This window comes from Miscanthus floridulus, chromosome 8, assembly GCF_019320115.1.
Source record: "Miscanthus floridulus cultivar M001 chromosome 8, ASM1932011v1, whole genome shotgun sequence".
In the NCBI taxonomy this organism is placed as follows: domain Eukaryota; kingdom Viridiplantae; phylum Streptophyta; class Magnoliopsida; order Poales; family Poaceae; genus Miscanthus; species Miscanthus floridulus.
Window position 1 is genome coordinate 39,929,781 of NC_089587.1, and position 16,365 is coordinate 39,946,145.

The 16,365-nt window shown below is 45.6% G+C and overlaps 2 protein-coding genes across 4 annotated transcripts; both read left to right on the forward strand.

Annotated features, from left to right (window-relative positions):
• Window positions 1-499: 499 nt before the first annotated feature.
• Window positions 500-4,466, forward strand: LOC136476225 (uncharacterized). 2 transcript variants are annotated; one of them, XM_066473986.1, is made up of 2 exons: window positions 500-1,960; window positions 4,148-4,466. In XM_066473986.1, the coding sequence occupies exon 1, from the start codon at window positions 704-706 to the stop codon at window positions 1,949-1,951; it is 1,248 nt and encodes a 415-aa protein (XP_066330083.1). In that variant the 5' UTR covers window positions 500-703; the 3' UTR covers window positions 1,952-1,960; window positions 4,148-4,466. The 2 variants fall into 2 exon arrangements, with proteins under 2 accessions (XP_066330083.1, XP_066330082.1); XM_066473985.1 differs by lacking the exon at window positions 4,148-4,466 and adding an exon at window positions 3,780-4,037 and having other exon boundaries at window positions 506-1,960.
• A 6,211-nt stretch (window positions 4,467-10,677) lies between these two features.
• LOC136471710 (STOREKEEPER protein-like) lies at window positions 10,678-14,302 on the forward strand. 2 transcript variants are annotated; one of them, XR_010762092.1, is made up of 3 exons: window positions 10,678-12,398; window positions 13,188-13,265; window positions 13,863-14,302. XR_010762092.1 is itself a non-coding variant. In XM_066469455.1 (2 exons), exon 1 carries the CDS (start codon window positions 10,742-10,744, stop codon window positions 12,377-12,379), a length of 1,638 nt encoding a protein of 545 aa, XP_066325552.1. In that variant the 5' UTR covers window positions 10,678-10,741; the 3' UTR covers window positions 12,380-12,398; window positions 13,863-14,302. The 2 variants fall into 2 exon arrangements, 1 of the variants encoding a protein (XP_066325552.1); XM_066469455.1 differs by lacking the exon at window positions 13,188-13,265.
• Window positions 14,303-16,365: the final 2,063 nt, after the last annotated feature.

Consider the following 16,365-nt stretch of genomic DNA (forward strand, 5'->3'; position numbering starts at 1 on the left):
GTTGGCCACCGAATCGGCGCCGCCGGATTCGAGGCGTTACTGTAGCTACTGTAGAGTTTGTTTTTATTTGGTAATAATTGTCCAATTGTTGACTAATTAGGTTCAAAACGTTCGTCTCGCAAAGTACAACCAAACTGTGCAATTAATTTTTTATTTCGTCAATATTTAGTACTCCATGCATATACGGCAAGTTTAATGTGACGAGAAATCTTCTTTTTGCATAGTGCCAAATTCAGAAATCGGGAACTAAGGAAATGCCATGTCAAGCGAAGGGCCCAAAATCGGAATCTGTGCTTCCTGGTACGCCGACCCTGGCAACTGGCATGGCAGACGTGGTGGCCAGACTGAGGCAGGCGGCACGTCGACCGATGACCGGGAGCCGGGGCCGAGCACGAAGCAGCCACATTGGGCCAAACCGGCCGAGGGTCAAGGACGAACCAGCATGAAAACAGGCGCCTATTTGTTTCCCAACTGCCATGGCCCATAGCGGCCCTTTGTTTCCGCGGCCCAACCCAAGGCCGCCGAAGCTCCCGTGTTCTTCCCCCCACCCAAATCGGGGATCCCCCCAAATCGATCTCGATCGCCATCCGCCGTTGTCTGCCTGCCTGCCTCTAAACCCTAGCCTCCTCGCGGTGCTGCCCCTCTCCGAGTTTCGGCTGCTCGCTCGTGTTCCCCGATCGGGTTCCTGCGTGGTCGCGCAGCGATGGAGGAGAAGAGGGAGAGGGCACAATCCACCCTGGCGGCGGCGTCGGTGGCGGCGGCCGCGATCTCATTGGTGCTCGGCGACGACAACCTCCTCGGCGAGATCCTCCTCCGCCTAGGGTTCCCCACCGACCTCGTGCGCGCCGCCGCCGTCTGTAGGCGTTGGCTGCGCGCCTCGTCCGACCCCGTCCTCCTCCGTCGCTTCCGCGACCTCCACCCGCCGCGCCTCCTCGGATTCTACGTCGTCACCTTTCCGACGCTCCAACGGAGGTTTCGCACTGACTTTGTGCCGATGCAGCCTCAGCCCCCAGAGCTCGCCGCCGTCCTCCGCCGGGGGCGCTTCAGCTTGGACACCTACGACAGCCAATCCACGCGCGTCCTGGACTGCCGGAACGGCAGAGTCATCGTCAGCTTATTCTGCGGCGGCGACTTCAAACGCGGAGTGCACAGCCCGCTCCATCCTGCGAGAGACTTGGTTATCTTCCCGCAGCTCCCAATGATGGATGTCCCTGACAGTGACAATTACAGCAAACACCGTATTTTCTGTGAGATCCTCTCTAAAGAAAGTGTCGATGGGCATGGGCTGTCCTACTTCTCGGTCTCATTGGATTATTGCGTCAAGGAAGAAAAAGCTACAGCATGTGTATATAGGCTGCAAGATAATGCCTGGAGAATGCAAACTTCAGCTACAACACAGATTTCCAGATTGCGTGCATCGTTGTTGAAGCAATTGAGTATTTTCCTTGCTGAAGATAAAATCTACATGGGGATTACTACGCACAGCATTCTTGTTTTGGATTTGACATCCTCAACCTTCTCCACAATCAAGTTCCCTGACAAGATGCCATTTGATGGACAAATCATATTGTCTCGGGCCAATGGCTGTGGGGTTTATCTTAGCCATGTCAAGGACCTCCAACTTTGCATCTGGCTGCACAGGGATTGCAATGGCAGCATAGGAGACTGGTTGCTGGTTGATACCATTTCTTTGCATGATTTGTGTGCTAATCTGAAAATATCGAATAGCACCACTGAGGATTGGGATGACCTTGATGATGCTTACATACATATGGTGGGGGATGATGCAGAATATGTATTCCTGGAGATGTATGGATGTGTTCTCTATTTGGATGTTAGGAGCAGGGCACTGCAAAAGGTGCACAACGTGACAGAAAAGGATACGTTGATTTCTTTTATTCATCCCTTTATGATGACCTGGCCTCCTGTATTTCCTGCACTGCGAGAATGATTCCATGAGGTTTGTCTTTTATGAACTGCGTAGTGCTATAGTGTAGGGTAATGTTTTTGCAATTGGCATTGTGGTAATGTGTTATCTTGTTCCTTTAGGGCACCATCATAATCTGTTAGCTGTAGAATGATTGTAGTTTATTTTAGGTACATGATTAGGCCGTTTTATTGTGTGCTTACTTAGCAACAATTTTAGCACCTTTCCTGAACTATACATATTAAAATATTTTTCTGTGATCATTGTCGAAGCTATTTACGCGTGCTAACCAGGAGGATGATTTTTCATGTTTGTATTTACTTCTTAGCCAAGAATATATGATATGTAATTTCAACTTAGAAAAAGGATCATGTGCACATAATCAATGTAAAGACGGAAATCTGACAGATTTTTGGGTTCCCACCGTTGTTTACAGTACTCCATCCCTTGAAAAAAGTTCGTTCTGGAGGTTTGGATAGTTTTTGCAAAGGAATTCGTTCTAGCTGGTTTACCGTAACTGAGACGAGTTTGCCCCGCGGCCTCGCATGCAGTCATTAATGCGGCCTTCTTTGTTTCCCTGCATGCGAAAATCGCCGCGCATGCAGTCATTATCGCGGCCTCCTTCGTTTCCCATGCATGCAAAAATCGCCGTGCATGCAGTCATTAACGTGGCCTTTTCGTTTCCAGCAGATGCAAAAATCACCTAAAAAACGAATGAGCGAGGGATCGAACCGCGCCCGCTCGCCTAAGAGGGACCTTGGTAACCAACAGGGTTCAGATGGATATTTGTTTAATGGATGGCCAAGATGCTATTTAATAAGGGCAAACAGGGAAAAATAGACCATAATTAATCACTCCTTGGTATCCTATTTCATGTCCAAAACGAACTTATTTCTGGGATGGATGGAGTATTATACTTCTAATTGGCAGATGAGCAACAGATGAATAGTACAGGAAAGAAAAAAATTCTGGAGATCTATAATATCAACAATACGAATTACAACATTCACATTGTTTTCTCCCAGTAATTTCAGACATATAAGTTACTCAAGCCTTTCAATGTTTTTCCATCATAGCAGTTAATCAAAGCTGATAAAGAGCTATATTGCAAGGTAAATGATGAGAGGCATAACTGAGAATGTTAGTTGAGGTCGCACACTTGCAACATGCAATTTAGTTTGTGAAAATTCATGGATATAGTGTGGATTGAGGTAGTAGTGATATAGCTTACCAGAGCCTGTTATATTTCACACTTCACAGTAAGTTACCATAGATGAAGTCTTGCAGATTCGTACTATTCACTTATTCAGTATATATGATACTGACCAAAGGCTATGGCGATCCATGGAAAAGAACAAACTGCATTGTTTTCTAATCACAGATTGCAGTATTTGCGATGCTAACTTTTGCTGCTAGCTAAAAGTGGCTTTGCGCCAACTTTTGTCTTCCTTCTTGATCATAAGGGACCAAGTTCACTAGCTCATTGGCTCTCGTCTAGCTCATTGTTATGTCCTTAAGCTGTTGCTGGAGTTTTCATATGCTCATTCAGTCATTCTCCACATGGTGTACCTGTTTTGGAATTTGTTGTGTAAGAACTATATTTACCTGATGTTCTCATGTTTAGGATAGATTATTGTTGAATGGAAATGCCATATATGAGAATTGAGATTTTTAAGAATTAAGATTGAAATTGATAGGGAACAAATATGAAATTCAATTCTCTGCAAGGTATCATTGGTTTGACATTGCTAATCACAATTTGTTATTATAAGAATGTAATCCTTTTCATCTTGAAGTAATATATATGATGGTTGCTAAGGTAGATATTCTACTAACATTTGCATGCTGCTAGGTAAGGAACACTTCAACGATTAAATGGAGGTGGCATGAGTATCTTCAGCAAGAGAGGCAACGGATGAATTGCTGATTTGTCGCTTTCAGTAGTGCCAATTACTATATAATAATAGGAGTGCCGTCTTTAATGTGACTTGAGGGCAAGAGGTTGACTTAATTAGCTGTTTTACATGCCTGCATTTATGTTTGAAGCTTTATCAAGACTGAAGGCCAGAGTGTACAATGTTGGTTTATGCTCGTAGTGTTTTCAGACCAATAGTTTGTTGGTTTATTTATGTTCTTTTTGTGTTCTGTTCTAGTGCATAGGTCGTTTTGGTTATTCAATGGTTATATGTGCCAGCTCATGTGAAATTCATTGCTGCACAGGCTATCAGCTAGCCTGTTCGGTTGGCTGGTTTGTATCGTTGCTGGTTCGTGAAGAAGTATTGCTGGCTGGTTTGCGTGAGAGTGTCTCTGTGAGGGGCTGGTCAGCCCAGCCAGCCAGCTCCAGCTGAACAGGCGGGGTATGCCAGACATGCATGAGGGTTATATGATGCAAGCTCATGTGAAATTGAGTTCAAGAATGTCTGTCCAACGATTGCTCCTGCACAACAGGTTATATTTTGTGCCAGCTGTTTGTTTAAAGCACAACAGTTTTTTAATAATATAATTCAGCTTACTAAAAATTTCATTGAGCTATATGATGTTTGGATGTGCAATGTACTCATCACGTGCTGAGACGTTCACTGATTATGGATACCTTGCCTGGTGAAGCTGGCAGCTCTGTGCGAAGAAAACAATTAGACTAAGAGCATCTCCGGGCTACCTAAAGTCCTAAACGGGTCCTACGAAGAAAGCAATTAGACTGCCATGTTCGCTTGAACTACTTTAGCATAACTTTTGGCCTACGCTGATGCTTATGTTGATTCATTGTAAAAGGAAAACACTGTTTGTTCGCTGAGTAGCGGAGGAAAAAAAGACCTATTTGCCCTCTACTCTTTATTTTAGTGGAGCAAAAGAAAACCATCTCCAACTGGATGACTTGCCCTCCAGATCTCAGAATGCCTTGCCCTCCGGATTTTCATCAAGCTATCTATTTGGTTCATCGATTTGTTGGCTACCTATTCTCTTCACGCTATCTATTTCTATGTCCTCTTTATTTTATTTGAAGTAGTGGAGCAAAAAACCTACCGTCGAGCGCTATCAAGTCTGCCCCACACCGAGATCCCGTAGCAGGAGGAAGTCCAGCGCCAACCGCACTTGTCTTCGCATAATTAATCTGGGTGGGGGGTGGGGGGGGGGGGGGGGGGGGTGGCGACAGTTGCAGGCCCCCAATGACCACTGGTCTGTTTGCTTGGTCGTATTTAGCTTATAAGTCATGGCCTATCAGCCAACTAACAGTATTTTTCTTTCACACCAAACCAATCAACAGTACTTTCAGCCATGACTTATAAGCCAAATCAGCCCAAACGAATAGGGCGCATGTTAGGCAGGGGCGGCTGCGGCAAACAGGGTCAGGGTGGCTGTGGTGGCAGTGGACATGACTGGGGGCATGAACGTCGCCACGCCGGACGGGGCGGGGGTGATGGCCGCGGACCTGTGTCGGACGCGACGGGTGCAAGACAGGAAGAAGAGAAAGACGCTGACATTTGGGTCCCACAAATGATAGAGATAAAAGAGTGACAAGTTGCCCCAAACCATGTCCCTTCTACAAACACACAATAGGAAAGGAGCTATCCCTCGTACCAAACACTGGGATAGGATCATCCCATCCTACAAAGCTACGATCGACCTGATCCATCTCCCCTCATTCCAAAATCAAACATACTCTAGCATTTGGTTGAGAGTCAAGGTGGTGTGGGACGGTTTTGTCTCTGGTTTCTAGGACGGGGCCACTCTAATTTCTGTTTTGTTGAAGGGGATAAGACCAACCCATTTTCTGTTTGGTCCGGAAACATCAAAAGTGAGATCACCCGCTGACAGATGGGGTCCATTTGTTAGTTTTTTTCTTTCCTTCCTCTGCTATAGAATTTTTGGCCCAAGCACGGGGTTGGGAATTGCGCCCCTGCTCGCCCGTTCCTCGACCCGCGCAGCCGTGCCCGGCACCTCCATCCCTGTAGCGAGCGACCGTGCCCTGCGCCTCCATCCCTACAGTCGGTGGTTGTACGCCGTGCCTTCATCCCTGTAGCCAGCGACTGAGCCCCTCGCCTACATCCCCGTAGCCGCCCGCTGTACCCCACGCCTTCATCCCCCCGTAGCCGGCGACCGCACCCCGTGCCTCCATCATCACAGCCGACGGTCATGCCCCACGCCTCCACCCTACACGACGGAGCTGCGCTGCGTCTCCCATGCGTGGCGGTGAGCCGAAGCTCATCTGTAGGCAGGCGCAGGCGAGCTCGGCTACGTACGCTCCTTCCTTGCCTACGGCCATGATAGAGCCCTTGCCCACGCCCGCGTCCACGACCGGCGCTCCTCCTCTCCTTTCTTCCGCGCAGCGAGCCTGAAAACTCTAGTTTGGTTTTGGTGAATTGATGAAACCCTAAGTGCTAACATAGTTTATCAAAGTGATTATGAGATAGGTAGCACTACTTCAAGTGGTGAAGCAAATGAAGATCAAGACATAATGATGGTGTTGCTATGGTGATGATCAAGTGCTTGGACTTAGAAAAGAAGTAAAAGAAAAACAAAAGGCTCAAGGCAAAGGTATAAGTGGTAGGAGCCTTTTCGTTTCGGTGATCAAGACACTTAGCGAGTGTGATCACATTTATGTTCGATAGCCATACTATTAAGAGGGATGAAACTCGTATCGAAATGCGGTTATCAAAGTGTCACTAGATGCTCTAACTCAATGCATTTGCATTTAGGATCTAGTGGAGTGCTAACACCCATAAAAATATTTGTGAAAATATGCTAACACATATGCACAAGGTGATACACTTGGTGGTTGGCACATTTAAGCAAGGGTGAAGAAGATAGAGTTGAAAAGGAGTTAGTCGTGCTAGTCATAGAGTGACCGGACATGTCTGGTATGGCGACCGGACATGTCTGGTATTAATGACCGGACTCTGGCTCAGAAGAGTGACCGGACGCTGAGAAGTTACTGTTTAGCGTTCGATCAATGGGAGTTAGCTCGGTTCAGGTTTGCAGAGAAGCGACCAGATGCGTCTAGTGTGAACCAGCAACTCTCGGGTTTCAGTGCTATAATTGATTGGACTCTACGAGCATCCGGTCGGCCCAGAGTGGCTCTAGGAGCTATCTGGACACAACTGGACGCTGAGTCTCCTGCGTTCGGTCGGCCCAGAGCGGCTCTAGGAGCTCTCTGGACTTGATCGGACGCTGAGTCTCATGCGTCCGGTCCGGTGTGACCGGACGCGTCCGGTCGGCTCAGAGCAGCTTTGGGAGCTCTCTGGACTCGACCGGACGCTGAGTTTCCTGCGTCCGGTCGTCCACACCGGACGCGTCCGATCATAGTTGAGAGTGGTACTCGTGACAGCAACAGCTACTTCGTTTGAATGGGACACGTGGTGGTTTGGCAGCGACCGGACACGTCCGGTCACCCACCGGACGCGTCCGGTGCACACGACCTGTGCGTCCGATCGACGCATAGTCAGCCCAATAATTGAGCCAACGGCTCTATTGTTTGGGGGTGAATAGCCTATTTAAAATTCTATAAATCAACTAGAGCAATTTGATTAGTAAGATAAATGGCGAAATGCAAACTTGCTCTAGCTCTACAAGGGTTGCAAGCCACCTATCAACAATTCTAGTTGCAATGATTACTTAGGCACACAAACTTGCTACTCTAAAGAGCTCAACTAGATGAATGTAAATAATAAAGCAAGCTCTCAATTCTAATTACACTAAAGAGCTTTTATCAACTAGTTTGCAAGAATATAAATAAGTGAGTAGGGTGATTATACCGTCGTGTAGGGGATGAACCAATCATAAGATGAATATATAGCCAATCGTCGGGAGAATGCCAAAGACAAGAGACAACCGATTTTTTCCCGAGGTTCACGTGCTTGCCAACACGCTACGTCCCCGTTGTGTCGACCAACACTTGGTGGTTCGACGGCTAAGAGGTGTTTCACAAACCTTGTCCATACGATTGGACACCGCAAGAATCTACCCACAAGTGAGGTAACTCAATGACATGAGCAATTTACTAGAGTTACCTTTCGGTACTCCGCCAGGGAAGGTACAACTCCCCTCACAATCACCGAAGACGGCCACGAACAATCACCAACTCGTGCCGATCCTCCACCACTACACCAAGCCATCTAGGTGGTGGCAACCACCAAGAGTAACAAACAAAATCCGCAGCGCAACACGAATACCAAGTGCCTCTAGATGCAATCACTCAAGCAATGCACTTGGATTCTCTCCTAATCTCACAAAGATGATGGATCAATGATGAAGATGAGTGGAAGGGCTTTGGCTAAGCTCACAAGGTTGCTATGTCAATAAAAATGTGCAAGAGAGTGAGCTTGAGCCGACCATAGGGCTTAAATAGAAGCCCCCACGAAATAGAGCCGTTATACCCCTTCACTGGGCATAACGCGGGCTGACCGGACGCTACAGTCCAACTGACTGGACGCAACACCAGACGCTCCGGTCATGAATACCGGACGTGTCCGGTAGCCCCCAGGTAGCCACGTGTCCAGTTCAAACCATCATAGCCGTTGCTACTTAATCTGCCGACGACCGGACGCTCACACCGGACGCACAGACACAAATGACCGGACGCTGAGCCGCAGCGTCCGGTGGAGTATAGTAAGCATCCATGGACGACCGGACGCTGCCAGCGTCTGATCGACTGATCTGCCGAGCACTGTGTTAGCTAATTCACACGGCGACCGGATGCGTCCGGTCGCTGAGTACGTTGCCAAATACCGGACGTGTCCGGTCACCATACCCGACGCGTCTGGTAGCTCTGAAACTAGCGTGACTAACTCCTTTTCAACTCTATCTTCTTCACCCTTGCTAAAATGTGTCAACCACCAAGTGTATCACCATGTGCACATGTGTTAGCATATTTTCACAAATGTTTTCAAGGGTGTTAGCACTCCACTAGATCCTAAATGCATATGCAATGAATTAGAGCATCTAGTGGCACTTTGATAACCGCATTTCGATACGAGTTTCACTCCTCTTAATAGTACGGCTATCTATCCTAAATGTAATCACACTCACTAAGTGTCTTGATCACTAAAACAAAATGGCTCCTATAATTTTACCTTTGTCTTGAGCCTTTTGTTTTTCTCTTTCTTCTTTTCCAAGTTTAAGCATTTGACCATCACCATGCCATCGCCATTGTCATGATCTTCGACATTGCTTCATCACTTGGAGTAGTGCTACCTATCTCATAGTTACTTTGATAAACTAGGTTAACACTTATGGTTTCATCAATTAACTAAAACCAAACTAGAGCTTTCAGCAGTCAGCCCAATAATTGAGCCAACGGCTCTATTGTTTGGGGGTGTCTATAAATACCATTTGGCCGACTCTAGCTCACTCTTTTGGCCATTTGTATTGATATAACAACCTTGTGAGTTTAGTCAAAGCCCTCCCACTCATCTCCATCATTGATTCATTATCTTTGTGAGATTGGGAATGAATCCAAGTGCATTGCTGAGTGTTTGCATCTAGAGGCACTTGGTATTCGTGTTTCGCTACAGGATTCGCTTATTATTCTTGGTGGTTGCCACCACCTAGACGTCTTGAAGTAGCGAGGATAGTCGAGCGGAGGTTGGTGATTGTCTCCAGCTCCGATCATGGTGATTGTGAGAGGTTCTTGACCTTTCCCCAGTGGAGAGCCAAAAGATACTTTAGTAAATTGCTCGTGGCTTGTGTGATCCTCATCTTGTGTTGGTTGTGCGGCACCCTATTGAGGGTTTGGCGGGTGATGCCAATCAGCTCATGAACCTCCAAGTGAGTGAATCACCACAACGAGGACTAGCTTGCCGGCAAGCAAGTGAACCTTGGTAAAAAATCATTGTGTCATCATTTGATTTCGAGGTGATTGGTCTTCATTCTTGTGATTGATTGATTCATTCCTCGACTCGGCGGTATAACCATCTTGCTCACTCTCTCTACATTACCGCAAACTAGTTGTCAAGCTCTTCAGTGTAGCTAGTTATGAGAGCTTGTTAGTTTGGTTAGTGTGGCTCTTTAGTTAGCCTTTGAGAGCACACTAACTTAGTGTAGTGATATAGCTATTGTGTGGATAGAAACTATATAAACTAGAATTGTGATAGGTGGCTTGTAATTTTAGTAGGCTGGCGCAACACTTGCTTCGTCTCATAATTGTCTAACCAGTTTGCTAAGTGTTGTTGTAGAAATTTTTAATATGCTATTCACCCCCCTCTAGCCATTAGGACCTTTTAGAGTCACTCGTCCCACCTGGGTCGCCTAGTCCGCGAAATTTTTAAGGACGGGTCACCCCACATCTCACAGGAATATTCCCACGAGGGACGTCCTCGCCTTGCTCGCCCCTCAACCAAACGCGGCTTATCCTGGGTCCGTCCCATTTTGTCCCACTTTGTCTCTTCAACTAAACGCTACCTAAGTGAATCTAACCAAAGTTTATAGTTGTTGATTGAGAATGTCGTTGGAAGCAATTTTGGATTGATATGGATTCTACTATTATGGGGAGAAATATTTTGCCTAAAGTATTCTATGCAACACCGTTCTTAAATCGATGATTCTTCACATCCTAGGCTTTGATTAACGTGCTTCAAAGTATCAGAACATTATAGGTGAACACGTAATAAAAGATTTAAAAGTATAGTATAAATTCAAATGTTGCCAAAGTTCACAAAACTTGGCAAAAGATTATCGTGGTGTCAGCTCAACACGATACAAACGCTGGACACCTGGCACAGCAGTCCAGTACTCCAACGGTCGTCCAACCGAGTCGTCCCGCATCAGAATCTTCTCATTCCCCGTTCCCCACCTCCCCCTAAACCCTAGCTGCGAGCGATGGCCCGCAAGCGCCGCGCGCCTTCGCCGCCGCCGCCGCAGGAGGAGTCCTCCTCCGAGGAATCTGGCTCCGAAGAGTTGGATGAGCCTCCTCGCCCCCCGGCGCACCGTAGGCCCCCGCAGGCCGCGCCCAACAACGCCGACTCGTCGGAGGCGGACTCGGAATCCGACACCGGCGTCCAAGCCTTCCAGATGCGCCAGGTGCCCCGCTCCCCCACCAAGCATACGCACCCGGCCCCCCAACCGGAATCCGATGCCGAGGAGGAGGAGGAGGAGGAGGAGGAGGAGGAGGAGGGCGAGTCGTCGGAGTCGGAGCCGGAGAACCCGGTGCCTGTGGTTCAGAAGAAGGCCGCGGCGGCGGCCGGGGTGTCCAAGACAGAGCAGGAGAGGAAGAGGCCCGCCTCGGATCCTGCTCCTACCGGGAAGGCAAAAAAGGCCAAGGCCGGGGAGGAGAGGGCTGTGGCGGGGGCTGAGGCTAACCCTCCTCCCAAGGCGAAGAAGGGCAAGGTCGAGCTAGAGAAGCCGGCGCCTGAGGCCACTCCAGCAGGAAAGACGAAGAAGGGCAAGGCCGAGCTAGAGAAACCAGTGCCTGATGCCACTCCAGCAGGAAAGGCGAAGAAGGGCAAGGCTGAGAAGGCAGCTCCTGAGGCCACGCCCTCAGGCAAGTCTGAGAAGCCTGTGCGCTGGGGGAAAGATGATGAGACGAAGATCTTGGAGGCTCTTGCGGCGCATGTCAAGAGTGAGGGTGAGCTGCCAAAGACTGATTTACTTCTTGCTAGTGTTCGTGACCGCCTCGTCAGGAAGAACTGCACCTACACGGATATCTATGAGAAGGTGCGAAGGCTAAAGGAACGGTACGAGAAAGCAGTGAGCACGGGCATTGTGCCAAGTACAGAAGATGGACTCCAGATGTATAATCTCTCAGAAGCAATCTGGGGAGAGAAGGCAAGGGAGGCTGCTGCTGCCGTTACGTCTCAAAAGGGTGGTGCTGTTACAAAGGGTAAGAAGGGGCAGGCTAACAAAGAGAAGATGGATGGAAATGCAAAGGGTGGCGCGGCAAAGGAGGCTGCCCCCAGTACTGCCAATCAAAGTGGTGATTCTCAGAAAGGAAGTAAGAAGGGGCAGACCAGGTTGTCAGAGGAGGCTGCCACCACTGCCTCCCTAAGTAAGAGTAAGAAGCAGGAAAGTCACAATGAGGAATTGAACAAAGATGCTGGTAATTTGGCCAAGGGCAAGAAGGGGAAAACTGACAAAGGGAAGATGGACAGAGATACAGACAGTCTGACACCAAAGGAAACCATAAATGCAAATCAGAATGGTGGCATTCTGATTAGGAGTAAGGAAGGAGAAATTCATGATGATGAAACAGAAGGAGATGCTAATGTGCAAGGTGTGCGCAGAGGTTTTGATGAGCTGCAGAAGTTGTATTCCAACCTTGCTGTTTACGTGGAGGAGATTGAGGCCCATCATCCATGTGGGGAGACTCTGAAGAGAGCATTTGGGTCCATTGCTGATGAGAAGGCAGAAGGTCTGGAATCCAAGATCAAGAAGCTAAGAGTAGCTGAGACGAAGGCGGAGGTCCGTCAAGGGGACATAAAGAAGGAGGTTCTTAATTTGTTGCTCAACTTAGTGGACTAAACCTTTCGGGATTAATGTGGTATAACATTCTACTTGAGTTATTATGTTTCCTCGGGTGTATTATTATTTGCTCAATTTGAAGAATTCATAGGTCCAAAACTTGGATTTCACATCTGAACCAATGAACGAAATGTTATGTTTCTCTGCAGTAAAAATTGACATAGATGCAATTAAAATTTGATGTAACTTCATCACATATCTATAGAAGGAGCCACATGAAGCATGCAGATTGTGTGGGAGTTTGATTTCACATGTGTGAAACTTCACTTGTCTAGTGACTACAGGGGACAGCCAAATTTGTCATCGATGGTACAAGAGGCACAGGGTTGATGTAGCATCTCATGAATTCTGCTCTTATTAAATTATTTAGTTTCACCTTTAGTCTAATGTGTATTTCTTCACTAGATTGCAACTAATAATTTTGTGGTAAGTTTTGTGTTCAGATTTAACCCAGGAATGATTAGTTTTGGAGTTGGTACTTACTATGTACATGCAATGTTGACTAGTAATGCTTTGTCAATTGCTTAAAGTATCAACTAGTGTATCTAGAATTGTAGATGAATTTGTAGTGTAGAATTTATAGTTCTTGTAGTGTAGGATTTTCTAATAGGTTCTACTGTATTCATATTTAACCCAGGACCAGGAATAATCAGTGTGGTGTTGGTACTTGATACATACATACGATGTCAACCAGTAATGCTTTCTTAGATGGCTCTGGCATTTGTTTAAAGTATTAACTAGCGTATCTCTAGATGAATTTGTCGTGTAGAATTAATAGCTCTTGTAACTTTGATTCTCATTTACTTAGGCTGATGTAACTGGCATAAACATTTGAGCATATGCTTCACCTTTAAAGTAGCTTGCATCACAGGAGATGGTCAGTTTGGTGAGTTTATTACCGATTAGAGATCAATTTCAATGGTTGTTTCATTAAGGTTACTTAGACGAGCAACAATTAATGTTGTTAGCAGTTGATCACTAAGATATTAGTCTTGTTGAAGGGACTTGAGTTCTCAAATGCAGTGGATGAAAAATCTCTGCTCAGAATTATTCTCCAAATTGGGAACTTATACATGAATCAATTTTTGAGGTTCAGCGCAGAGATGTGTTCCATGCCTCTTGCAACATGGGTCTTAGCACATTAATGATTTATGAACTTAATTTGTTTTTGTGATATCATTGTGATTTGTTACATAGAAGATAATAAATACCTTAGTCTCCTAATCCTTTAAGGACTCTCCTCATCGTTTGGGACCAACTTGAATCTACATAAAAAATGGACAAAATGGATCCAACTCAGTATTACATCTGAATTTTACTCAACCACGTCCTGCTACAACAAATTCATGTAGAACTCTTTATGTAGAGATGTCTATTTAAATTGTATATTTTCATGTACATTGCCTTTATGTTGTCTTTTACTTTTTTATGATATTCCATTGTGTATGCACTTACACGAGTATTGTTCATTGGTTATAATCAGATGGCGGATAGAAGATTCAATCTACAAAAGGTGATTTGTTTTGAATTTATATGGGTGAGATGCGAGCAGTGGGCATATTTGCAATTTCATGGTGGTGAGCATTAGTGATGATATATTTGTACTTTCTTCCAAGCTACTGCTTAAGCTGTGGATCCTGCTGATCCCTACATTTGAGCTAGCATTTGGCTTTAGGACGTATACTTAATGGGGTGCTAAATTCTTGGAAATTCCTTTATTGAGTTTTGACTTGAAATATCTTTGTTAGGTCCAGCACTCCAGTTAAGTGATGCAAGTAGTTTTGTTCTGTTGCCGTTCGCTAGTAGAATTTTCTGTTTTTAGTGCAAGTTTGGATCAGTTATCAGGGTAACGTGGTTTGTGCCTGAAGTCTCAACTGAGAACTGAATATGCATCAGGAATTTTCAAACCAGTTTGCTTGAATAGATCTGTGTGATTGCGATTGATGCATGTCATTGCCATGCAAATCTGGTTGATGGATATTCTATTCATAGCATTCTCTGAACTCTGAATAGCATATATTGAGTGAGTAGAAACTTGATTGAGCATTCGTAGCTACAGTCTGTAACGCAATAGCGTTGCTTTTCATATCAAAGTTGTGCACGCTGAAATGGACTGAAGGAGTGGACGGCCTTGAGGAAAGTTGAAGCAATTTTGTTGGTATGTTGCCTCCAGCAGAAATACAAAGCGCGGCAGGGTATTCTAGCAACTGCACTCAAGTGGCGTGCCTACGTGTTTCCTTGTGGATTTTTTTTTTATTATCGGTCATGTGCGCTTTTTCAGATCGCAATATGTGTTTCTTTTGGATCTCCCTGGCACTTCTATATGCGGACACAACCTGCTCACTCAGCTGTGCAGAATGCCGCAGTGACGACGTGTAATATTAATATGTTGCATACTTCGTCCGTTATATGTTATTAGGAGTCAAACTTTTTTTGAGTTCAACCAAATATATAGAAAATATTATTAATATTTATATCTATAAATAAATTAATATTTTTATTATCGGTCTGATGATACTTATCACAAATTATAAATATAGTAATTATATATATATATATATATATATATATATATATATATATATATATATATATATATATATATATATATATATATATAGGCAACGTATTAAGTGCAAACCAACCTCTCCGTGCAAACTGTGCAAACTAACTGCGGGGGAGAGGTGGGAGGGCACTTTTGCAAATCCCCTCTCCCACCTCTCCCATGCTTTTGCAAATCCCCCCTCCCACCTCTCCCCACAGTTGGTTTGCACGGTTTGCACGGAGAGGTTGGTTTGCACTAGATATGTTCCCATATATATATATATATATATATATATATATATATATATATATATATATATATATATATATATATATATATATATATATATATATGGAGAGTATATTCAGTAGCCAGCTACAAAATAAGTTATTCTGTAGCCATCTCCATTTACGATAATTTTATATACTAATTTACGATAATGTCAATACATATTTACGATAGTTGGGTTAATATAACACATGGAGATATTTACAATAACGTTATATTAAACCACTTAGTAAAGAGTTACTGTAATCTCGTAAATTAACATAGTAATTATCGTAACTCTAAGTGACTACAAAATAAGTTATTTTGTAGCCAGCTACAGGGTAGTAGTTATATATATATATATGGAATTTTTTTCCTACTCCCTCCTCTAACCTCGCACAAATACACCCGCCTCCTCACGTTTGACCGGTGTCAGATTGCCTAGCGGGTTAACAAACAGCCCCGTTTAGGAAGTATACGATCCTAAAATCTGGATCCTGTGTTACCCCGTATATTTTATTATAAAACCACGCCACACATTTTCCTCTCCTCTCTCTGGATTTCTCTCGTGCCTATTTGTGGATCTCACGCATGGTGGCGATGGTGGCGCCCTGTCCCCTGGTTGATTCGACCACGACGCATCCTCACCTTCCCATTCCGGTGGTGATGGTGGCGGTGGAACCCCTCGGCGTGGCCATCCCGGCGGCGGCGCGTCCTGTGCCTCGGCGGGCTCCTCATGGCCAGCTGCAACCGCGGCGCCTCCCGCGCCCCTCCCGGCTACAACGACGCCGCCCTCGCCGCTCTCATCTGCGACATCGTCGGAACCGCATCGGCGGCGTCCCCACCACCGACGGCGGCGTCCCCACCACCAACGGCACCACATGCGCTGCCCCTGTTGTTGGATCTCAGTGCGGTTATTTTTTCTTTCTAAATTCCGATGCTTCGTCTCTCTATTTTCTTAGTGCATCATTTTGTGGTGAAAATCGTTCCCAAGAAATGCGTTGTTGATCACGACCGGCACAGATGTGAATCTGTGTGTACAAATCCTAGGAACGCGTGGCTGCTAGATTTGTTTTTGTGATCCATTTTGTTTGTACAAAGTACAAATGAGTTTGGTTGATTTTGGTTCAAAAATTCACGTGTGATGTAAATACTCATACTTCGTTGTAAAAAT

Excerpts from the sequence above, each read along its gene's own strand:
- LOC136476225 (XM_066473986.1), top strand. The coding sequence starts at position 704 with ATGGAGGAGAAGAGGGAGAGGGCACAATCCACCCTGGCGGCGGCGTCG.
- LOC136471710 (XM_066469455.1), top strand. The coding sequence starts at position 10,742 with ATGGCCCGCAAGCGCCGCGCGCCTTCGCCGCCGCCGCCGCAGGAGGAG.